Source organism: Phoenix dactylifera, chromosome 18 (assembly GCF_051530095.1).
Source record: "Phoenix dactylifera cultivar Ajwa chromosome 18, Ajwa_hap1_PhDact_Kaust_v1.1, whole genome shotgun sequence".
In the NCBI taxonomy this organism is placed as follows: Eukaryota; Viridiplantae; Streptophyta; class Magnoliopsida; order Arecales; family Arecaceae; genus Phoenix; species Phoenix dactylifera.
Window position 1 is genome coordinate 15,641,123 of NC_143207.1, and position 25,563 is coordinate 15,666,685.

The window sequence follows — 25,563 nt, forward strand, 5'->3', positions numbered from 1 at the left end:
CTTAACCACATTAGGGCATCCAAATCCTTACCTAATGAGGATTAGGGCAACCATGAAGGAGGGGCACACGCCCCTCCTCCTTTCATATTGCTTGGTGCGGCAACAAGAGGGGCCGGCGCCCCTCTTGGAATTATTTCAAGGGAGCTCCTAAAAGTTAGGAGCTCCACTTGTTATTTAAAGAGGGCTTCATGGGGGCTGACCTAATAGATAAGAAGGCTTCTTCCTTGCTGCCGTACGCCCCCCTCTTGCTCCTCCTTTGGTTCAGCCGCCATTAGCAAAGGGAAAAGAAGAGGAGGCCTCTCCCTCCTCTTGGTCTTCTTCCTTGGCTTCAACGCGTGTGAAGAGAAGAAGGCTGCGAAGGGATTTGATCTTCTTCCTCTTCTTCATCCTTCTTCTTCCTCCTCTCAAGTGCAATCAAGAGTTGATTGAAAGAGAGGACATCAGCCATCAAAGCTATCTCTGCAAGGGAGCTAGTACCCCGGTGAGATAGAGAGCTTGGATCGGATCCTGCTTCGTGTGGATACCCGTAGAGGCCGGACGTTTGAACGGCTTCAAGCGAACCCTCTTCCAAAACCACGAATTCAGATTTGCGGTGATCATCTACCCGCGCAAGGTGAAGATTTGATCTTCCTATTAGTTTTAAAAGTTTTAATTCTTACCTAATTACGAAAGGTCTCGAAACAACGTTCATGCGATGAACGTCGAACCCGTGCATGCCGATTCCGCTGCCATCTGAAAAATTTTTGAAATATCAGCGGCATGGGCGGGTTCCCGACAGTGGTATCAGAGCCTAGGCTTCGTAGATTAAGGTAAGAATTAAATATCTAAAGGCTTATTAGATCTGAAAATTGATTGATCATGCATGCTGAAAAATTCTGCATGCAGATTTTTCAGGGGTGCTGATTTTTTACATGCTGATTTTTATGTGATAAAAAGATGATTCTAATTGCATTGTTAATGGGATTACAAAGTTTAGAATCATGATTAGCATGATCAGCGACCTATGTCATGATATAATCAGTTAGTTTTCAGATCTGAAATTATAATTGTAGCATACGGTGATGATCATAGGATTCAAACCCTTTTGGTATCAAATGTAATGACCTGCGATGTGATCTGCGATGTCATGTAAATTTTACAGATGCTTGCATGCATCTTATTTGATGTTTTGAGAGGCCTGCGTGCCTCCTAAAAGGAGATGTAAATTATTTTTATTTTTATTTTACATCTGGTTGTATTTCTGTGATGTGATGTACATCAACGATCAAGTCGAAGACGATGCATGAGATGAACAGGGGTCTAAGCGGTTGATGGCGATGGGATCAAGAGTTGATCAAGGATCGAATCAAGGAAGCTTGGATCCAATTCAAGAGTTGAAGACCACTTGATCGATTGATGTGCATGTGCTTGTAATACGACCTAATTAGAATCCATGATCATCACCTAGTTAAAGTTTAGCTTTAATTATTGCCGCGATTATAACTGCCTGCAATGCGCCGTTTGCATGTGATGTGAATGAGAGTCGGGTAGATAGGTCTACATGTGATGTAGCAAACCCAATTGAGACCTAAATCAAAACCTCCTCAATCAAGTCGAGAGTGAACCGACATGAGCAAATCATATTAGATTAATTGATCTAATTGGTGTCTAGGAAAGCATGAAAGGTGGTTACTTAATTAGGACCTTACTCTCTGAGTAAGGGGAGCCTCCCACCTGCTTACCTGGCCAATTGTTCGATTACCTCTTATGAAAGGCTCAAGTTGCAAACACTAAGACCTGATTAACCAATATTAAGTCAATAGGTCTTCCACTGTAGTAGAGCTGCTAAGGCCTTTCTGATGTTGACTTGTCTCGGCTGGATACAGTGGTCAAGTTGCATTGGGGGGCTGGACCTCTCTATAGACATGAGATGTTGTAGGGTAAAGGTGGGGTTGGGCACCAATAACTGTTAGGTGAGGACCCAATGACGACTTTATTCCTACGGTTATACAGTGGGTCTGACTTAACTAAGAAATGAGACCAATAACTGTTAGGTGAGGTCTTCATGGCTTAGAGACCAAGTTGCACTGCAACATGCTTGAGAAGCATTGTACAAGAGTTGTACACTCATCCATCTATGTGTCACCAATAACTGTTAGGTGAGGTGGCATGTAAATTGGTGGGACCGCAGTACCCACTAGAAACCCTAGTCGTGTGGGATTTCCGTTTTCCTACCAGGGGAGTGTGAGGAATTCGAGAAAATAGTGGGAGTCACAATTTGTTCTAAAAGACCTTAGGACAGATTAGGATCAAGTACAAAAGTCTAACTAGAATCTTTACTCTCTGCAGATACAATGTCGGCTTCAAACCCTTTGACCCGTATTCTTGAGACCAACCGACTGACCGGAACCAATTACAAGGACTGGCTTAGAAATCTCAAAATAGTTTTGGACTGTGAGAAGATAGGCTACATACTCGATTCAGATATCCCCACATTACCAGCACGTCCCACTGATGTTCAGCGTGAGATGCATAAAAAGTGGTTGGACGATGACATTAGAGTAAAATGCTATATGATGGCATCTATGTCTAATGAACTCCAATGCCAGCATGAAAATATAAAGACTGCTAGGGACATACTGGCACACCTGCAAGAGTTGTATGGTGAGCAAAGTCGCACAGCTCGTTTTGAAGTGTCCAAGAGGCTTTTCAAAGCGAAGATGCGCGAGGGGCAGTCTGTCCATGATCACGGTCTGACCATGATCAAGGACCTAGAGGAGCTTGAGAAGCTCGGTATGGACATGCACAAGGAATTGCAAGTGGATTTGATCCTACAGTCACTTCCTGATTCATTTGGTCAGTTTATAGTAAACTACCACATGAATAAGATTGAATGCACTAAGACTGAACTAATCAACATGTTGGTAACTGCTGAGGGAGCCTTGAAAGGTTCAAGGGGCAATGTCCTCGCTGCTGAGTTGACTTCTGGTTCCAAGAGAAAGTCTACTTGGAAGAAAAAGAAGCCTGCAAAGAAGCAGAAGAAAGACAAGAAGCCAAAGAAGGAAGTTCAAAAGAAAAAGGCTAACGACAAAGGAAAATGTTTCCACTGCAATGTCGAAGGCCACTGGAAGAGAAACTGTCCTTCATACCTCGAGAGCCTGAAGAACAAGAAAGGTGACACACCTTCAGAAGGTATAGACTTGCTCATTATTGAAACTAATCTAACGGTTTCTTCTACTTCTAGTTGGGTTATAGATTCTGGTTCTAGTGCTCATTTGTGCACTACCATGCAGGGTCTAAAGGAAAGTAGAAGGCTGGCGGAAGGTGCAGTAACCCTTCGGGTTGGCAACGGGGCAAAAGTTGCTGCTGTGGCTGTGGGCACCTACCATCTGCGACTACCGTCTGGATTTAGTTTAATACTTAGAGACTGTTATTATGTACCTGTTGCTAGCAGAAATTTGATTTCTGTTTCATGTCTAGCACAGGAAGGTCATGTTTTTACAATTGACAAAGACTGCTGTTCTATTTATTTAAGAAATAAAATAGTCGCACGTGGTTTCATGATTGACAGTCTCTATCATTTACATATGGATGTATCTGTGAATGTTACCGAGCAAGATGTGAGTGCCAAAGGATCCAAAAGATCCAGAGATGAGATAAACCAAAGGTATTTGTGGCACCTTAGGCTTGGCCATATTGGAGAGGACAGAATGAACAAAATGGATAAAGATGGGCTTTTAGGCTCATTGACTTCCGAGTCATATCCAGTTTGCAAGACCTGTCTTCAAGGAAAAATGGCTAGACTGCCCTTTGTAGGACATGGGGAGAGGACCATTGAAATACTTACCCTAGTACATACAGATGTATGTGGCCCATTCGATGTGCTAGCCAGGGGACGTTATTCTTACTTCATTACCTTTACCGATGATTATTCACGGTATGGGTATGTGTATCTTATGAGACACAAGTCTGAATCCTTTGAAAAGTTCAAAGAGTTCAAAAAAAAAATGAAGTAGAAAAACAAACTGAAAAACCTCTTAAGGCTCTTCGATCAGATCGAGGAGGAGAATACCTTAGTGGGGAATTCCGGGACTATCTCAAAGAAAACGGCATAGTCTCACAATGGACACCTCCGGGTACACCTCAACTCAACGGGGTGTCAGAGAGGAGGAATCGGACCCTCTTGGATATGGTCAGGTCCATGATGAGCTTCACTGATTTACCTATGTTTCTTTGGGGAGATGCCTTACTCACAGCAATTTATTTATTGAATAGAGTTCCCTCTAAATCCGTTCCTACCACACCGTATGAGATATGGCATGGTAAGAAACCAAGTCTGGGTCATCTCAAGATTTGGGGGTGTCCGGCCCACGTCAAGCGACTACAGGCGGACAAGTTAGAGGCTAGGACCATAAGTGCTCGTTTTATAGGATATCCTAAAGAGTCATTAGGATACAATTTTTACGTCTCAGAGGATCACAATGTGTTTGTGAGCCGTCATGCCATCTTCTTGGAAAATCAGTTTATCCTTGATAGAGGCAGTGGGAGGAAAATTGAGCTTGAAGAGAAAGTCTCTGAAAAGCAACGAGTCATGGATCCTAAAGAACCTATTCATAAGGAGCCAGTACACGATGTCCCTCAACCACCTCGTAGATCTAGTAGGGTCTCCCATCCTCCCGATAGATACTTAGGTATACTAGAAGAGGATACCGAGGAAATGTTCCTAGTGGGAGATAGGGATCACATACAGGATCCCAAAACCTACAACGAGGCGATATCTGATATCGATTCCGAGAAATGGCTGAAAGCTATGAAGTCAGAGATAGACTCCATGCATTCCAACCAAGTCTGGACCTTAGTAGATCCACCAGAAGGTATTGTACCTATTGGATGCAAATGGATCTACAAAAGGAAAATAGGTTCGGATGGAGAGGTAGAGACCTATAAGGCAAGGCTTGTGGCAAAAAGGTATAGTCAGCGCGAAGGCATTGACTATCAGGAGACCTTTTCACCTGTAGCCATGCTAAAATCCATCCGAACATTGCTTGCCATTGCAGCATTTCATGATTATGAAATTTGGCAGATGGATGTGAAAACTGCTTTCCTGAATGGATATCTTGATGAAGATATCTATATGGAACAGCCTTTGGGTTTCACTTCCAGTGATGGAGATCACAAGGTCTGCAAGCTGCAAAGGTCCATCTATGGACTAAAGCAAGCCTCTCGGAGTTGGAACACTCGTTTCGATGATGCAATCAAAACGTTTGATTTCATCAAAAACGAAGAGGAACCATGTGTTTATAAAAAGGTTAGTGGGAGTGCTGTCATTTTTCTCGTACTGTACGTAGATGACATTCTCCTGATTGGGAATGATATTCCCATGTTAACCTCGGTCAAGGTCTGGTTGTCAAAAGAATTCTCCATGAAAGACCTTGGGGAAGCATCCTATATTTTGGGAATAAAGGTCTATAGAGATAGATCTAAAAGGATGCTTGGCCTTTCACAGAAGATGTACATAGAGGAGGTGCTGAAGAGGTTCAGCATGGAAAACTCCAAGAGGGGTCTCTTACCCCTAAGGCATGGAATTCATCTCTCCAAGAAGATGTGCCCCAACACATCTGAGGAGATTCAACGCATGAGCAAGATTCCTTATGCATCGGCAATAGGAAGCCTCATGTATGCCATGCTATGTACACGACCTGATATAGCTCTTGCTGTGAGTGTCACAAGCAGATATCAGTCGAATCCAGGTGAAGAACACTGGACAGCTGTGAAGAACAGTCTTAAGTACTTGAGAAGAACTAAGGACATGTTCTTGGTCTTTGGGAGAAGATCAGAGTTGAAGGTAGAAAGATGCACACATATTGATGATAGAAAGTCAACATCAGAATATGTGCAATTGTGGTTCAGTAAATTGGAAGAGTTCCAAACAACCGATCATTATAGATTCTACCTTAGAAGCTGAATGTTAAGCCGTATCTAAGGGTGCAGTGGAAACCTTCTGATTAAAAGTTAATTGCAGAATTAGGTGTAATGTCATTAGATGCCATGACACTTTACTGCGATAACATTGGCACCATAACACTAGCTATGGAGCCATGGTCTCATCAGAAGTCCAAGCACATAGAGCGGCGCTTCCATTTCATACGCGACTATGATATAGAGGTGCAGAGAGTAGACTCCGCGGATAACGTGGCAGACCCTTTCACTAAGCAGCTGAGTCAGCAAAAGACTGAAGCCCACCTTGAGAAGATGGGCGTAAGATATATGACCAATTGGCTTTAGTGCAAGTGGGAGATTGTTAGATGTATGCCCTAGAAGCCAATTTGGCTGACACATTGTTGATTCTAGGGACATAATTTTGTACTTGACTATTTATTATTGAATAAATAAAAGGCATCTTTTTCATTCATATTGTTTATGTGTCTATGAATCGTCCAAGAAATTAATAAGATGATACATATTCTCAAGAGTTGAGAATTTGAGCCATGTATCATTGGTGATTAATTTCTAAATGCTCCTGATCAATGGATCATCACGAGGACGGTGATCGATCCGATCAGTGCACAGATCACTCTCCTTCTGGATGGACGAGACTTGAGTCCACAGTGTAGGGACACTGAAGTGATAGTGCAGGTGCTTGTTAGAGAACAAGGGTACTGAGCGTGACCAAGACAAGAAGTCACTTGGATGTCTATCCACTCGTCAGTGACTTGCTTGATGTTGCAGTAGTGTGACTGGTCCTTTGACCTGCGGTGCTTCGGCTACTCACAGTGAGGTTATTGTAGTTTGACTGCACACATACATGGTCTCTAGCCATATGGGTCCATGCAGTGTAGATTGGCTGCAGTAGGTTCACTGTAGGAGTAGGGTATGCACCTACAAGGAATCTATCGACCTTGATAGAAGAGGAGTGATCCTATGTGATTTGTTAGACTGAGTTCTAAGACCTTGGCCAGGGCAGTAAAGTGGAGAAAGAGTTTTCCACTATCGAACTCAAGTCGAATAAATCTTGACATATGACAGACGATGGGGTTTGACGAGTTGTCCATGACCTCCGTCCTGTAGGGATCCACGATAGTAGGACTGTATCACACGTTAACTGCACCTAGAGGTTCATCATTCCATTCTGCTGGGTAGCCACTACATGCTGCTAGGTGTCACTGGTGGATGGTGGGACTCATAGGGATTATCTTGATGATCGATAAACCCTAATGAGTTGAGTTGGAATCGTTCCAACCCATTGAAAGGAGTTTTCAATGATATAGTGATAGAGATCACAATATATCTCACTACCAGTCAGAATAGAACCTATGGGGTCACACACACTAGAAGTATTGACCGATCCGATGGTTGAAATCGTGATTAGGAATCACAAGAAATCAATTTGATTGATAAAAAGTTGAAGAAGGAAAAAGGAATTAATTAATTGGACTTGAAACAAGAATCCTACTTCGGGTAGGATTCCTAGAGTCCTAATTGGATTAGGACTGGAAATCCTAGTTGGAGTAGGACTGGAATTCCTATTTGGAATAGGATTCCTACAATCCTAATGAGATTAGAAATTTTGAATTAAAATTGGATTCCTACTTGGAGTAGGATTCCTAGAAATCCTAATTGGATTAGGACTTCGGATTCAAATAGAGTCCTAATTGGATTAGGACTAAAATTAAAATACATCCTAATTGGATTAGGATTCCTTAAGTCTAAATTAATTATTAATCTAATGAATCAACATGACTCCTAATTGGATTAGGATTGAAGAGTTCAATTGAGTCATGATTCATTCAAGTCCTAATTGGATTAGGACTAGCATAGATTGAACCCAATTTGGTTAAGCCTAATTGGATTAGGACTTAACCACATTAGGGCATCCAAATCCTTACCTAATGAGGATTAGGGCAACCATGAAGGAGGGGCACACGCCCCTCCTCCTTTCATATTGCTTGGTGCGGCAACAAGAGGGGCCGGCGCCCCTCTTGGAATTATTTCAAGGGAGCTCCTAAAAGTTAGGAGCTCCACTTGTTATTTAAAGAGGGCTTCATGGGGGCTGACCTAATAGATAAGAAGGCTTCTTCCTTGCTGCCGTACGCCCCCCTCTTGCTCCTCCTTTGGTTCAGCCGCCATTAGCAAAGGGAAAAGAAGAGGAGGCCTCTCCCTCCTCTTGGTCTTCTTCCTTGGCTTCAACGCGTGTGAAGAGAAGAAGGCTGCGAAGGGATTTGATCTTCTTCCTCTTCTTCATCCTTCTTCTTCCTCCTCTCAAGTGCAATCAAGAGTTGATTGAAAGAGAGGACATCAGCCATCAAAGCTATCTCTGCAAGGGAGCTAGTACCCCGGTGAGATAGAGAGCTTGGATCGGATCCTGCTTCGTGTGGATACCCGTAGAGGCCGGACGTTTGAACGGCTTCAAGCGAACCCTCTTCCAAAACCACGAATTCAGATTTGCGGTGATCATCTACCCGCGCAAGGTGAAGATTTGATCTTCCTATTAGTTTTAAAAGTTTTAATTCTTACCTAATTACGAAAGGTCTCGAAACAACGTTCATGCGATGAACGTCGAACCCGTGCATGCCGATTCCGCTGCCATCTGAAAAATTTTTGAAATATCAGCGGCATGGGCGGGTTCCCGACACCGATGGCGGCCCAGACCGGTACGTACCGATTCCGTACCGGTCTCGTACCGGTCCCAAACCAGTTCTTCAACGATAAACTACCGGTACCGGATTCCATGCTGATCTGGTACCGGTCTCTGGCCGGACCGGTACGACAGACCATGCTCCGTACCATACCGTACCGACAGTGCTAATGTGGCACTGATACGGGGTCCGATACCGAGACAACGAACCTTACTTAATAGCAATAGTTATAATATAATTAACATATTAACATTATTAATACCCTTATTAGGCCCGCTTTAAACTCATATCAAACCTAATCTGTGCAGGCCCAAATAAGAGTGGGCTGCATATGACACACAAAACTAAATGGGCCGCATATGTGGCCACACAATGCTACGTAGATTGCCTTTTTGGTCCATATGCAATATGACCACGTATAGGCATCGTGGTGCAGTCAAGGGACAGCATTTGCATAACGACATCTGCATATGCAAGTGCATATGCAGCTCTATGCACCACATTTTAAAACACTGGGACAAAGAGCAAAGCATCTTATTCTTATTTGATACTCGTGTCAATTCTTCTCTTCTTTGCCATGTATCTTCTTCGCTTGACTAGTCATCATGTGCATCTTGACTTGTCATGCATGGAATCTTAGTGGTTAGGGACTAGATATATTGCTTTTTGCGCTGTCTTTAGTTGCCTCTTAATCAAATTTCTGGGCAGAGACAATATTGATTGCCAAAACCCTTATGAACCCAGTTATGGTCGCTAAAACCTGAACACAGGTTCATGCTTTGAATATAAAGATTGTGTGCACATATTTTTTTTAGGACAGCAGCAGCATATGTTGTTTAAATCCAGGTATCACATGGAAGGCCTCCATGAGCATAGCCAGATGAAACCTAAGCGAAATGTCAGCAGCACTTAAAATTTGCTTGTTAAACAGAAAGAAATATGTATATTTTAGTATTTCAGTTGACCATTGAAAGTGCATGTAAATATATCTAAAGCATCAGAAAACCAAATAAATCTCAGTGGTAACAATAAGTTAGGAAAACATATGAAACAGAACAGAAGAGTTACAAAGCTACAGAATCATATTAGTTCAGCCAAAATTTGATTAGGCAGAAATTCTTCAATAAGGAAATGCAACAGCAACCAGAAGTGCTCTTATAAGTAACAATGTTTCTAAATTCAAACAAAAATTCCAGTAAACCACAGCCTACATACCAGTGTGAATATTGTATGACTTCTGCTGCTTAGTAAATTGAAGTTATTAGATCCCACATGTCTATGTTCTGTCACCAAGTCAAAATTATCATCATTAGCAAGATAAAGAAGGCATAAGTAGTATATTGCATGAAGAAAGACAATACAAATGCTTCTTTCCGATGCAAACAACTTATTGACCAAGGTTTACAATCTCAGTACCGTACCATGTATGGACAGGAGACTAGTACGATATGGTACTGGCACCATAGCAGTACACTAAAAAATTTAAAGATACTCAAGGTTCCTATCAAGGAATCATGCGGTTAAGTCGGTACCATACCACAATGACCATGAACTAGGATGATTCTTACTAGGCCGAACCGCCAAAAATTGCTTTGTTCCATGCAGATTGGCCCGATAAGGGCCCTATACCAATTCAAGCCATACTAATTGGGGGAGAAAGGGCCTGACGCACCTTTCTCATCCCTCAGTTTCAAGGTAAGAGAGGAGAAAGAGAGAGAGTGGAAGGGTTAGCAAGAGTTGCAATCCAGCTATTTCCCCCTCTATTTTTCTTTTTAAAATCCCATAAACAGAAAGAAATTGAAAAAAAAGAGAAAATCATGCCAAAGTTTTAGCATGATTTTGTGATACATCATAAAAATAAATAAGATGTTAGATTCCAAAACTAGTGTCAATGTTAAATAATCTGAACCCATATTGACTCTTGCAGAATTGGCATGACTTGATACCTTGTGATACATAGGGTATTGCAGTGCACATGTGTGGCCAGTGCCACCACTAGCTTAGCAAAGGCATGAACGATGCAAACTAGCACCTAAGACCATGGTTAGGACAAATTAGTATTAAATGCTCCATCGCACGTTCTGCATTTATGTTTTCTGGTTGCTATAGAGTTTGGCCAATTTGATGGACCAATAAGTTCTATCAAGATCACCCTGGAAAATCAGTCAAACAAATGTTACAATAGCAAAGACGATTAAACTTTCTTAATTCGGTAACTTTTATTTATTCCAAAAGATCTCAAACGAGGAAATAGCTGAACTATTTAATGGTGGTCACAATGAATGTTAGCTCAATAAAGGCACTGCAGTGTTTAAGGCACTGCATGAAGACGGCAGCCAATGAACTCCAACACCAAACATAAGCACAACCACTCAGCCAAGTGTTGCAGCTAAACAAGACATTGCAGCAAAAAGGGCAGTGGTACCTGGGTGAGGTTTTGGGAAGACCCTCCTATTCCTATAATTTTACACCTCCTACCATAAAGCATGTTGTAAAAACTCTAATATTATTATAAACAAGGCCCACTAGTTAATTCCAAGTAGACAAAAGTCAAGAATTCTTCAGTAATCGCTCAAGGCCTATTAAACACTCAAAAAGCACTATCATCGCTATGAAATGATCCAATTTGGGACAGTATAAAATGGAGAAACCTGCATTCTCACGACCGCTACAATTGATCACTGGATGCTCTTTGAAAATACAACAATTTTAAATAACTGGAAATATATTTGTTACCAATACAAATATGCAAACCTGCAGGAATAACATAATGATATATGAGTCTAAAATCTACAAACGTGGTAACTTAGTACATAGTGTAACAATAGAAATGTTCTATTATTAGATAGAAATGTCTTATCAAGCTCCTGAGAAGCATCGTGCCATATGATAGTTTCCTGGGCTTACGAACGATCCCAAAACAAAGTGCTGTTTTACATTTCAAATATGGAATACAGAACTGGATATTATAGTAGCATTCTATTAATCACATTTAGAAATATATGGTTAAACAAGTACTCAAAAGTATGATAGGTAGGTACTATAACAACCATAATCTAATACCACAGATCGAAAATTTATAATTGAATATTTAAGCATCAATGGACAGCTGCATACATATAAGAGATTAGCTTGTATAATAATAACTACCAGGTTGACTATGGAAAAATTAATAAATTTACCTTCCCCAGCTGCAATAAGGGACAATGCGTGCGCAGGAGATAATACAACTTCTTCCTTAATACCCTCAACGAATGTTCCCTGAAAACATAAAATGAAGTTCAGTAATTGCTAAAATAATAGCCCTCACACAAGATGCAAACAGTGACAATCTGCCATAAACAAACTTCTACAAGATGCTAATATATTTACATCTATACATATATATATGAGCAATTATCATATGCTCAATAACCAACCTGTTTGCAACTGGATATCATTTTAGCTAGTAAGAGATTTAAGGATTAAACCAACCAGGAATCATGAATGGTTCATAGGTTAGCAGCAGATATAAGGGAGCATCCTAGGCCTCAAAGAAGGAAAGGAAGAAAAAATGGAGCATCCTAGGAACATATTTATACTCACCCAGTCTGATTATTAGTTATTGGACCATATGATCCTTGATTTAGGTGTGGTCTAAGTGGGAGAGAGCATTTTGCGGAAGTGGATATTTTAGGAATTAGTGGAAGTGAGTATTTTAAGAAGGGAAATATGTTAGGAACTAACTTGTGAAAGTTTTCACACATGAATACTAAAGCTTTTGTATAGTAGTAACATGTTACCTTTTTTAAGTTGTCTCTAGCTCTTTTTTCCCCTCTCATGGAGATCTATAGATTAACAAGATGCAGTAAAATTTAATATCAAAAAAGACCTTTTTGAATCCTCAAAGTCCACATTTGGCAAACCCTGATTCAGTCACCACGAGGAAAGGATTCTAAAGGCTAAAGGTAAATCACAATAAATGGAAGGTATGGCACAAATATTTAAAAGATCATTGCTGCCGCTTGTCAGAGCATGAGAATAAACATAAACTTCCTTTAGCTTCTTGTTATCAACAGCGGATGGAAAATCAGCACGCAGCAAAGCTCCAAGTGTCATCCAAAGGCCTGTATTCTTCTCAGATTTTAAAAATTGCTGCAGTCCAAGATTTTGGAAGAATTTGATGGATCCATCTTAGTATATAATTAATAATTTCTATTTATTTCAGTTTAGGAAGTGGTTAGGAGGTCTAGTTTTACGTTTTTCCTGTTTCCCTTAGTTAAGAGTCTGATAGGAATCGAAGGCCGCAATACAGTAATTCCATCAGTTATAGATAATACAGCAATAAATAGCTGAAGAACAGACATTAATAGAGAGAGGAGATGAAAATAGTACAAGAAAAAGATGAGAGATGAGGGGGAAACAGTCGTACCCGAACTTCAGTTTTCTTTCTTCTCAAAACAATAACAAAAACCAACCATAGAGCCAACAACAAGTTTTGTACTGGTTACTAACCAGCCATAACATTACCTATTTGAGTCCTGTTAGGACTCTACAAAACAATAAAGAAAACAAATAACCTTTGGTACTGTAACTTGAACAATACATGCTACAATAACACGAGCACTAAAATCCCAAGTAATTTTTCTATTTATGACCCATTAGAACTTTGCTTGCCATTTAAAATCACTGCATAATTCTGCAATCTTCCCTGCTCTGAACTCTTGAAGCCATAAATCCTTCTCCCTTTAATCATTTAGCACTAATCATGTTCTCTACTAACGTATCACATTAGGACCCATAAACAACTCATGCTGCATTGCTTTTTCTTTTGAATTACAAAAATACAACCAGAACTGTCCTGATCTCAGGATTCTGGACAGCAAGCAAATAGATTGCTCTAAAACCTTATCTCACCTATTGTAAGGGCCCACTTACATATTGTGGGGCAGCCAAAACGGTCCGGCATCACACACTATCCAGCCTCAAATGGTTATTTTGATTTTTGAAGAAGTTTATCATTCATCGATAACTTTGAGCATTCCATTTTATCCAACATAACCTCATTTTTTTCTACACTAGACTTCTGTGATCTATAATGTCTCAAGAAACAAATCATAAACTCCAAACAGAGAAAAGGGCTTGGAGGAGAGAAAGATGGTTATAGCAAATGGGGAATCAGTTAATTCCCCTCTTTCTAATAAAAGAAAAAATAAGCTCTCAAACTGAAATCCATGACCCACTCGGTATAAAAACATCCAACACACAAAATGTCTCAAGAGTTCACGATCATAAATCACTATAAAATCCATAAACAAAAAAAAAGGTGAATGCCAAAGAACAGAGAGCCCTCTTTCTTTCTCCAACCCACTCTTCTGTCATTTATTTGAGTGTAGAGCACAGGCAGACAATGATCAACACCTATCAGAGGATGTCAGGCCCTGGCTGGAACCACATTTTTCCCCAGCATAGACTCAGAAATTGGGTACATTAGCTAGCAACAATATGGCTGGCAATTAGGAGCATTTGGAAGAAAGAAGAGAGGAAAGGTGCTTGTAAAATGACGAGAGTATAAGAGCATGTCTGGAAGCATATAGCAAAAAAGAGAGAGAGTATAGGAGTACAAAAAAAGGAAGGGCAACTGTTTTGACTAACACAAACGACAAGGCAAGGGGGGAACAAGCTCTGTTTTCCCAATCTGCTCGTTTCAGTAGATGTTTTAAGATCAGCAAGAGTGCCTTACCTGGTGATTTATAAACAGATCCATACATGATCATTTTAAAGGAGGCCTCTGTAGGATTTTTATCTGTGGAACTTAGGAAAATGGGAGGATGAATTGGTAGATCCTAAAAGCAAGACAATGATTGGCCTGATTGGGAAAGAATCTGTTTGTTAATTCTATTTTTTGCATGTTTTTCTTTCTTTATTCTTTGGGGTGGGGGGTGAGGGCATCTATCTTCTTTCATCAAATTTGCTTTCTGTCTTGAAATATAAGTCCTTACTGCAGAGAAAAAAGATTTTACTTCTATATTTAAATTTTATTTTGTGTGGAAAAAGCCGAATGAATTCAAACTCACAAGGTTAATACTTGCATAAATATAACAACAACACAGTTTCAATTTAGTGCAAATAACGACCAGATAAATTAAGCTTCCAATTCCAAAAGAACTTAAAAAATAGAATGTAAGTTGCAATAGCAATGAAAGAGAAATGGAACAGCAGTAACTTTTAAAGAAAAGGGAAATCTAGCACCTGAAGATCCTCCCTGATTCTTAGATTCTGTCCTGCTGGGTTCAGTAAATCATTAACAACCTGGGACCAAGAATGTTCAGTGAGCACTATATCATCTCCTCTATATGTATAAAAGAGGCAAATAATTAGCATCAATAGGAAAGTGGTCATCTCAGTACAACCAGTATCCTTAGCAAAAGAAATTATTGTATCAGTGTTTAGAAGCATAAATTCTAGGAGACTTGATTCTTGCAAGATCACCAATAGAAAAGTACCAAACAGAAAACAAGTTGATTAATGGATAACATAATGGGAATCAACTACTATATGAAACAACAAATAAAAAGATATGCATATGTTGAATTTATATAAAATGAATAGCTGTATTGAGTGGCATGTATAAAATAATTTTGCACATGTTAGTGTGTCTAGACAGATACAAACAGATGAGTTTTTTGTCTTATCTGAGTGTAGTAGCTGTATCAATATAATTATTGCATTAGCAATGTTTTAGAACTCTTTCCTCTTCCTCAGTTCCTCCAACCATTTTCTAGAGATTTTTCACCACCTTCACACGCATACATGGATATACACATATATGAGTGTACCTGTCCTAATTTGTTGATCAAAATGTTCACTTCTAAGTTTTGGGGCTTCACCCTTCTTTCATCACATTTGTCAAATACACATACACATATACACACGAGTGTATCTGTCTAAATACATTTGTCAAGGTGTTTGATTCTAAGTTTTCGGGTTTCAGCTTCTTTTAATCAAATATAATCCCATATTTCTTGCCACTAGGAGTTTTGCAATTTCTTCACATGCCTTTCAAGTCTTTAGGTCATCCTTTCACTGCTATGGTCTTAGGTTTCTAAGGATGACTTTGTCATTGTTCTGCCCACCAAGTATGGATTCATTCAATCATCATTGCACACCAATTTCATAATTCCAGCTCATAGCAATTTAACTAAAGTAAATATACTTGCCAACCCAATATGGAGAAGCTTGTTTTTGCATGGAATTGGCTTGTGCTCTCAGTTACAAATGAGTCCATCTTAATGTTTGAGATAGGATACATGATTATTAGAGCTCACCTCATCTTCTATAAACTTGAATTTAGAGGTAGCATGACTAGTTTCTTGGGCTCCACTGACTCAAGGTGTCATCAAATCAATTGGTAATGTTGCTCTTCTTAGAGACCTCCATGGATCCTTCTGTCAATCGGACAGAATGCTTATGGAAACATCTCATTGTCTAAAGCTACCTCTACGAGATTGATGGTAAGCTGGGTCAGACATATGAGCATTAGTGTTGAGTGCTACCAATCCACTTGACCAAGAGGGAAATCTCCCTCCAGTTTGCAAGAGTTCAAAGCCATGGACATGACAGTTCAGCCATCTTCCAAATCACATGCCAATACATTGAAGCCACAGGATTTTGTTCTAATTCCTAATATGTCTTGCAGAGAAACTTGTCACTAAGAACCAGCAATTAACCAAGATCCTTCCTCATCATGAGGTTTCTCTTGATAAGCTATCTGTGGTCAGTGCATCTACCAGTCAGCCATGCTCCTCCCAAGATGTAACATCAAGATTTTTCATGTTACTACTTCTCAGTCCAGTTTCAATTTCTTTCCAGCCCTAGCATCATTCTTGTTTTTGATTCCTATCCTAGTCATGTTATGCCTTTTCCCATGTACCTCATATTAAAAGAAAAAAAACTAAAATATATAAAAATAAAAAAATCTTAAGACACTGCTTGAAAGATCAAAAGCAGATTTACATATATAGTACACAAAAGTTATGTGGTGTATTATGTACTCCTTACAAGGTACTAACTAAATGCAGGGCATTGAAATCGTACAACCATCTAGTATTCCTTACTCTTAAGTCTTAACTATACACCTAATTGTAGTCATTTTTCTCTATTTGTACTTTTTTTAATCTGTCAATTATCTGTGGATTGCAATTTCTTCATAAGCAATTAGACTGACTAGTTCAATTTTAGAACTCATCAACTACAAATAAAAAGTAACTCTTCAAAATTTTCGTACAATTAAAAAATTTATCGACTATTCCCATAGAAGAGATGTTGTACAAACCAAGGGGACGCCTGATCAAATTAAGTTCAATCACCGTTGCAGTTTTGATCTGGTTCATCTGGAAAACTGCTCAAGTCAAACAGCTCCACAACAAACTGTCTAGATTGTTTAATTTTTTATTGTTTAGATACAATCAGTCGAGGTGCATTATGCGGGCTTGCCTTTCTATATATAAAAGAAAATTACCATTTGCCACTCACCAAGATTCATTCTCAATAAGCCATTATCCTGCCCTTAGCCAACCACAATATAATCGACTCTTTTTTTTAGCATAACTTCTTTGTGGATTTATCATATTCTCTATAAAGAGACCTCTATGGAGCAGATTGCAGCAAAACAGTGACGTCCAATTATCAAAAAATGTACGACACAACATGTTTCTTGTTATTCCACAAAATGAACTTCAAGGTTCAAGTATTTTTTTACAAAAGAAAAAGCAAAAAAGATTTCCCATACATTTCATCCAAGAACATAATAGAAGTGAATAGAGAAGGCTATTTCTAAGAACGTTATAAGTTTTTTCTTTTATAATTCAGGACCTATTCTTTAACAACCAAAACAATTTAGAACTTCCTGTATAGTTAGTCCTCTCAAAGTGGTGTTACTAAAATTAAATGATTTAATAAACACAAGAATTAAGTTGCCTTGATGTTAATCTCTCTTGTTAATGAATTTCGTCATTATGTTCAAACTCATGATTTTTGTTTAAGGGAGATACCTTTTTCTTAGATGTTCTATCAATAACTTGCTTTTTACCATTTATCCAAAGAACATAACATATTGTACAACAGAACTGGCAATACGAATATCAAGTTATCAACCATAAAGATTTTTCAATTATTTAAGAGGTTTTAAGATGATATAATCATATAACACCCACAAAGTTGTAAACTTGCACCACCTTTAACAATGAATTGACCTAGCTTAGTTCTAAGCTAGTGAAATTTGATGTATCTTGAAAAAAACACCAAGAGTTATTAAGTATTTAGTGCTTCACAGAAGGAAAAGCATAGAGCACAAAACTTTTCTGTTAAACATATTGACCAAAAGATTGATGTTCAAATTATCAATGGGCAAATCCAATCAAATGCACAGATCTACTCAACAATCTACAACAAGGAAAGAACATGATCTGATGGAGTGATATAGAGAAACAAACCTCATTATAGATTTCCAAATATGATACACGAAGGAGAAATTCACGGTTAGGAGTCTACAAAAATAGAAGTGCTAAAATAGTTAACCACTTGTGTACTTAGGATATTTATATTAAAATAAAATAACTGGAAGTGAACAACTAGCCACATACCTCCTGTATAATGCTAAATGCATCCTTCACAGCCAAAGGTATGATACCAGGGGATCGTTGGTCTCCCTACAAGTGATACAACATCAAGAGATGAATGCTAGGTATTTTAAATTTCTGACCATGTTACTTTAGTTACTAATCTTAAGAAACATATAATTGTCATTTAATATAAAAAAGAATTGTGATGAATCAGAAATATATTTTCTTACAAATACATAGAAAACATCAGCATTGTCCATTGAAACTCTTAGAAATTCACAGAAAAGATCAGCATTATCAGTAGAAATGCCTCAATACAATGAAATGCAAAATTAATTATTAAAGCATTTTTAAGGCCCTGAAAACATATACATAAATGCTACTAATTAACATATTTCAACTAGAATACTTCATATTTGTCTAATAGTTGCAATAAAGGAATTAGAGAAAAGCTTCATCTAACAATATATACATGACTTGGGAAAAGAAACAGCATGCCGTGGGCTAGTCATATTCTGTTGAGATATAATTATCAGTACAATGTAGTCTGAGTTACTCACCAGTGTGGATAAGGATTTTAATGCAAGAGCATGGAAGCAGGTCCTTAAAAATTTTAGAAAATTACAGCACAAAGGTAGCAAATATATGAAAAGTAAAAATAGAAAAGGATAAAAAAAATTGGTGGTTGTAATTGTATATATTAAAATAAAAGTATTTGGTTACATCTTATAAAGTACGTGATCTAAGTGATGAAGTCAAGGCGAGATCATGCGTGCAATTCTTATCGTGATGATATGAGTCTATCATCATCATTCATGCATTAAATGCTCCCAATTTGAAGATTTAAAATTTTCTTGCTTATCAAGGTGTTGAGCTTTTTTAACTTTGTTAACAGTCAATTTGCTGGTCAGTTGTAGAACATCTTTTGGGTCATCTTCCTCTCTTTTGTTATAGTTACTATTCATGTTAGTGTAGCACAGTACCATTTATGCTAAAGCAACTGCTACAGTACTGCAGCCTAATTAGGGGACTTTACACATCCCACAGAGCAAGTTGATTGCTTAGTCTTTAAGAGTCCTTACAAGACTCAAATAAAAGGTGATTGAAAGTTTTAAAAAAAAAATCTAACAGAAGTCCACTAGAGCTGGTTTAGAAGCATTGTACAGGAATTGCTTTTGTTGAAAGAAAGAGGTTGAGGCCAGGTTGATCCTTCTGTCCCCACCCTCCCAGCCCCCACCAACCACAAACGCCTCTAACTCCAGTTCTCTTCTTTTCAATCCATATTTACTCAAACTGCAACTTCTTTTCACTATTTCTGCTGTATTATTTCTAATATTTTGACATGCAGAAATCATTGAAAGCCTATTTACTTTCAGTTTAATCTAAAAATTCCCTATTTCTGTAGAATGGACAACAAGCTAGATAATTGTTCATAGGACCTTCTATGCATATGTAGGCTAAACGGACCTATGTCACTAAGTTATCTAGAAATTAAAATTAAAATTAAAAATACAAGGAGATATCTCAAAAATAAGTATAATCTAAAAAATTAAAACATAACATACTAAACGAGATGTAGCAAGTCTAACAGAAGTACCAACTTTTGCAACCTTCTATTCTAATTTCTAAATCAATTTCAACCTCCATATCCAACATGATGCAAAATGTTAGGGCCAACACTTGTTTCATTCTCAAAAAAGATCCTAACATCAGTCTTTCCTTTTTTTCAAGTTTATGTACATATAGCTAGTTCACATTTTTTGGTTCACACATTTTAAAAAAGCTGTGCTAACTAATAATTCATTTTAATGGTGCTCTCACATTGACTACAGATGCCAGGAACACAATTTAAACTTATTCATGGCTTCTTTGTTATCTTGGAAAGTTAGGACACCTAGCATCTCTCTTTTTTTGCTAACATTCTACCCAAAAAGCATTAAATAAAATGACTCTAAGAGTTCAGCTTTGTTATATATAGATGTTTGCACATCTAGAAAAGTAAAGAAGAATATTTAACTAGATGGCAGACTTTTATGTAGAATCAGATTTGAAGACTATATTTGCAGAACAAATGATAGCATGACTATTAGTTACAAAATGCAAAATGCCATATGATTAATCAAATCTAAATGCACATACTTATATTTTCAATACAACATATGGATAAATCAAAACAGTTGTAGTTCTCACATGCATTGTATGTGTTTTGCCACTACTAGTAACTCCATAAGCAAAAATTGTGCCTGCGAAAGAAAAAAAAAACATTAGAGTACAATATTAGTGATACATACAGTTTATGCTGTTCGCATGTATAAATTATTTAACACATGTAGTGAATAACACAAGATAAGAATACGTCCAAATGTTGTGACACCTCAAGATGCTGAAACCCAACCAACTTCAGGGATTCGCATATACTTTCATGTGCATGCTGCTTCCTTCTATAGATTAAGAGATGCAGCTAAAAGATTCACTCTGCATGAATCATGCTAGCATGGATAATTAAATTAATAAATTTCAAAAGACATACATTAAAAGACTAACTGATTGCATGCACATAGATAGTTCGTCAAAAATGTAGACCTCTTATGACAGACAATGTGTTTAAACATCATGTAAGAAGGAAAAAATCACAAAGCCCTAATGTCTAGCTGCAACGATCTCATAAATCATATGATTTATAGAAATGCTGGCAAACCTTATATATTCAGCCATGGATAGTATATTTAAATGGATTAAATCAGATATCACACCTAGCTTTCAAACAACAAAGTTTGGTCTATAAAGGGTTCCCTACGAAGCAAATTCATATAGCTAAAAAGAGTAAAAGATGTAATCATCATATACACTAAAAGTGTCTGTTAGCATGCATGTAGAACATGTTCAAGCATTGAATTGTTGATATTTCTCTATCCTTCAAAGTTTAAAAATACTTGTAAATAAAATATTACAAAAAGTATTAAATCTAATTACCATTTATACCCTCCATTGCACCACTGACAACATGCTGAGCAGCAACATCATAAACATGTCGTGTTGTAGTTGTAGGTCCAAAAACTCGATCTGGAGCCATCAAGCACAAATGAGCAGTTAGTCAAGGCCAACCCTCTCTAATCTACTGAGGCCTCAAACACCAAAATTTGTATCTACAGAACATGACTGCGCATACTATATAAAAAATACACATGGAGTGTGGAAAAGCTTGCTTATAATTTATTGCACAAAAAGATAAGGAAAGATTTCAGTCAGATGCTCCTTCGAGTATCTATAAGTAGAATATCAACTACATATATGTTAATGCTCCCACTCACTTTGGCATTTCTCTCTAAATATCTAAATGTAAAAATATATATCAATGCTTTTCTTTCTCTTAAATAAATGACCAAAGAATCATAGATTGCTCAGACTTATTTTGAATATCCTGATAAAATTTCTAAACCACATTTTTAAAGCAAAAAAGTATAAAGCAGCAGTGCCACTTTTTTCTAGTTGTCATTACCTATACAACCATAGCTATCATTGCCTTTGAATGAATAACAATATAGTTCCACCTGTGGAGATGAGTCGCAAATGGTTGCCTCCCTTCTCCTTTTTTTCTCATCATTTCTCTTTGTGAGATGTTTTTTTTTAACAGAAAGCACTCTCAAATTCTTTTTACGTCTTTCTCTGATTCTCATGCAATACTTTCCCTTACACTAGTAGAAGGTATCTTTTGTAATGTTTCTGATTCATTTTCTTAATGAATTCAATTGGAGTAGCTCCATTCTAGAAAAAGCAAACTATTAGAAGAGAAGGAGAATAGGAAGACAGGCATAATGTGTTAATCATAGGAAGATGGGCATAATACCTTAATCCCTAAAAAGTGGATATTTAGCATTAAATACAAAAACAGTATCAGTATCAAAATCTCAGGGTTGCAAATAATAGTTGCAGCCAACTGCACCAAGGTGTCATTTAATTACACCAACCCTAATATACTAAAGGAATAGAGGGACTGATCAACATTGTCATCAGATCTAATATATCTAGGGCTAGCAAACGCTGGATAAGACCAGCTATCTTGCTCCAATGACCTGCTAAATTAGAGATCAATCCAAATCAAAACCAATCAGCACTTGGGTTTGGGTTTGGGTTAGGTGACCTAATTAGGGATGAGAGTAAGACAGATTTTCTTATTTGACATATCTTAATAAATTAGTTGACCTTTTATTTATCTCCTATTTGCTCATAAGTTCCAATTGGGAAGTCAGCGAGTCTTAGATGTATTAAGAACTTTTGGAATCACTTAATATACTAAAAAAAAGGGATCTATGTCGACCAATGAAAAGTGAACCTGATTCACTTAGAACGAATAATTGACTAACTAGTAACAAAATTGAGTAAAGCACATACCAAGAAATTATTCCTTAGATTTCAGTTATCATCTTTTTCCCCTAAATTGATGAGTATGCCGATTCCTCTTTTTGGATTGAGGAAACCTTCTTTCTGTTCTTTACTTTGCATGCCAGTTAATCTAGTGTTATAGCATTGATAAATCTGGATGCAGGTAGGCATGATAACATCTTCAGCCTATAATATTTTGTTGGAACCACCGAATTTTGACCCGCAAGGCCCAACACAAAACAGGCGTTGTAATTACAGATAATCCAATTCACAATTGAAATGCCACACATACCACGTACCATATGCATATGCCACTGATGGATTATGCTCGCTCCTCACGATTGTATCCCCATCGGCGTACCACGCGATCTCCTCCCCCAGCCGAATCTCCCGTGGACTGCATTCGGAATCAAACACCAAATCTTAAGAAGGCACGCATTTCCAAATTTTCCACAAAGAAAGGGGACAGCAACGCCGCACGGAAACCGAACCTGAGCGGCCGGAACCGGACCGTGACAGTGACATTCTCCTTGGATCCCCCCGCATCGAATCCCAGGCCATCCTCGTACAAGTACAGCGGCTTGCTCAGCGCCGACGACGAAACCGGCGAGCTCAGCCCATCCAATGACGCCTCCGGTACCTGCCGCGAAGACGACGTCGTGGAAGAGGACAGCGAATTCGTGGCCTTAGAGACCGCCGGAGCCGCCTTCCTCTGCCTTGAAGCCGGCCTCGACGCCATGGCGAGCTCCGATCGATCCTCCAGCCCAAAACCACACGAAAAACCTCCCCTAATCGATCGAAGACCCTGAGAAGACCGATTTCGCCGTCATTGGAGCTCGAATCGGAGCAGATCGGAGCGGCATTGCACGGAATCCTGACAAAATATGATCTAAGAGGCTGGAAGATTGAGGTTTTTGAAATTTGGATACGAGGAGAGGAGATTTCTAGGGTTTCTCTCTCTGCTCCGCTTTTCTTTTGCTTGCCTTGGAAGCGATGCAGTTGATCGATTTTAGAAAGCTCGCCTTTTCGGTTATTTTTCTTTTCCTTTTTCCTCCCCCTTTTCTCTTCCCACTTTTATTTATTCCACTGGCGCCCGGAGGAGAAAAGCGACGGCCGTATCCACACCACAGTTCCTCCCATCTTATCCTCCCATAGAACTTTTTTGCGGTTAACAACTTATACCATCGATAATTATCTCGGACGGCAGATCTACGTAGTCGCATAGAAAAAATATATACGAAGAATTGATAGAAATTGCCGGTTTGTCGAGGTGGGACACCCCGTCACATGCCACCCGTGTCGTCGCAACGAGGGTGTACGTTGAAGCGAATCCAATCATAGGAGGACGCGTGGCGTCGTGTACTGGATCCCCACATCACGGCACCGGGGCCTGCCGGTCGCCGTTTTCGTGCGTGCCCCCAGAAAGTATCCAAGAACACCCGCTGTTTTCCTTAACCTACTCCCCCCAATAAAGACAAATGTTACGTGCACGTCTCTGGAATATATACAGCATTACTTGGTGGCCCAGGAAAGTGGCCCGCAGGAGCAGGGGAATAGGGGATGCGTCCGTTTCCTACCGCACCGTGCGCGGTGCGCTGGTTTCATGAGCCGTCTTTTGTTGTCGTACGTGTTTTGCTTCGGAGTGCCGACGGCACATTATACCGGACGTTTGAATGCGATCAATCAGGGCCGTTCGTTTATGATTTCACAAAAAAGACGGTTGGTTAAGTTGATGTGTAATGATGTTTACACTTCTTCAAGCAATCTTGGGGTTGGTGAGTGGTCGATTTGGAAGAAAGGCGTTACAGTGATCGGAATGGCTTGGAATGGAGTCTTAACATCAGTGATGGATTTGCTGTCGGCTGTGGATTTGGTGCATGGAATGTGTTGTGGTGTAATTTAGAAGAGGACATCATCCTCCTATATATGGTGGTATGTATAATGTTTGTGATAAGATAATTGCCACCTTCACTCCGACAATGTCAATGTTACTACTCGAGCGATGCGTTTGATACAAGAGAGAGAGAGAGATGTCACAATAGTTAGATGAATTTGTAGAAGAAAAATTGCATGTCAAACAACCGGAGGACTTGAAACATCTAAACTAATAGATGTTGTTGGGAGTGGGTAAGAATAAGACATCGAAGACCAACATGATTTAGTTCTTATGTCATCGATTTGTTTAGCATCTAAACTAATAGAATCAATAACTAACTACACTAAATTGGATTTAATATATGTACGAAGGTTATGATTAAGGGGCCAAATGGGTCAATTGGCGTAATATAGAAACCACCTAATATGCTACCACCCTTTTGATTATCACCTTTTTTTTTTTTTTTTTTTTTTTATGGAACCTTTGAGCCTAAGCAAACTAGGTGAAACCCAAACTAAAGCCCAGCTTATAAGGTGGGGCCAAATCAATCCCAAATTCGACCCTTGACATCTCCAATATGTGGTCAAGGTTTGGTTAGCCACCTAGTTGTCACCGCAATTTTCTTAGGAAAACTTCGACATCGTCAAGCGTTTGATGAATGGACCCAAACAGTGGACAAAAACATGGCTCCAGCAACTTCAAGACTTAAGGAGCTGGATGGTCTTTGGAATCCATTTTACAAAATATCTTAGGGCAATAGGCTACAACTGATCTATAGAAATTCCATTCATGTGAACAAGAAGACTTTAGGCTATTCATAAGATAGAATCTTTTACGGCTATTCCTTACTGGCTCTATAGTTTTATCGACATGGTAGATGTGGACAGTGGTCCAAAGCTTTTCTCACTCTCTCTATTTGGAGGAGGCATCTCAAGTATTCGACAAATTAGTATTGGAATGTAATACAATTGAGTCTGTTTGAATGATTGAGATGAAAATCTTGTAAAATTCATAGGTTAGGCCAGTATAACCAGCAAGATCACAGAATCATATGCAAGCTCTTAATAGTACGAAGAAGGTGCTACTC

The 25,563-nt window shown here is 38.7% G+C and overlaps 1 protein-coding gene across 2 annotated transcripts in view; it reads right to left on the reverse strand.

The window, feature by feature from the left end:
* LOC120107465 (P-loop containing nucleoside triphosphate hydrolases superfamily protein) overlaps positions 1-23,751 on the reverse strand; it is a 45,394-nt gene extending 21,643 nt beyond the window's left edge. The window contains exons 1-9 of one of the 2 annotated variants that reach the window (XM_039120742.3): positions 23,092-23,751; positions 22,900-22,997; positions 21,191-21,280; positions 20,408-20,460; positions 18,239-18,304; positions 18,089-18,142; positions 14,847-14,906; positions 11,798-11,876; positions 9,831-9,898 (exon numbers count right to left, since the gene is read on the reverse strand). In XM_039120742.3, coding sequence (XP_038976670.3) covers positions 9,831-9,898; positions 11,798-11,876; positions 14,847-14,906; positions 18,089-18,142; positions 18,239-18,304; positions 20,408-20,460; positions 21,191-21,280; positions 22,900-22,997; positions 23,092-23,339 — 816 coding nt within the window. In that variant the 5' untranslated portion in view covers positions 23,340-23,751. Of the gene's footprint in view, positions 1-9,830; positions 9,899-11,797; positions 11,877-14,846; positions 14,907-18,088; positions 18,143-18,238; positions 18,305-20,407; positions 20,461-21,190; positions 21,281-22,892; positions 22,998-23,091 lie in introns of both variants that reach the window. The other variant, XM_039120743.3, reaches the window with a different exon arrangement.
* Positions 23,752-25,563: the final 1,812 nt, after the last annotated feature.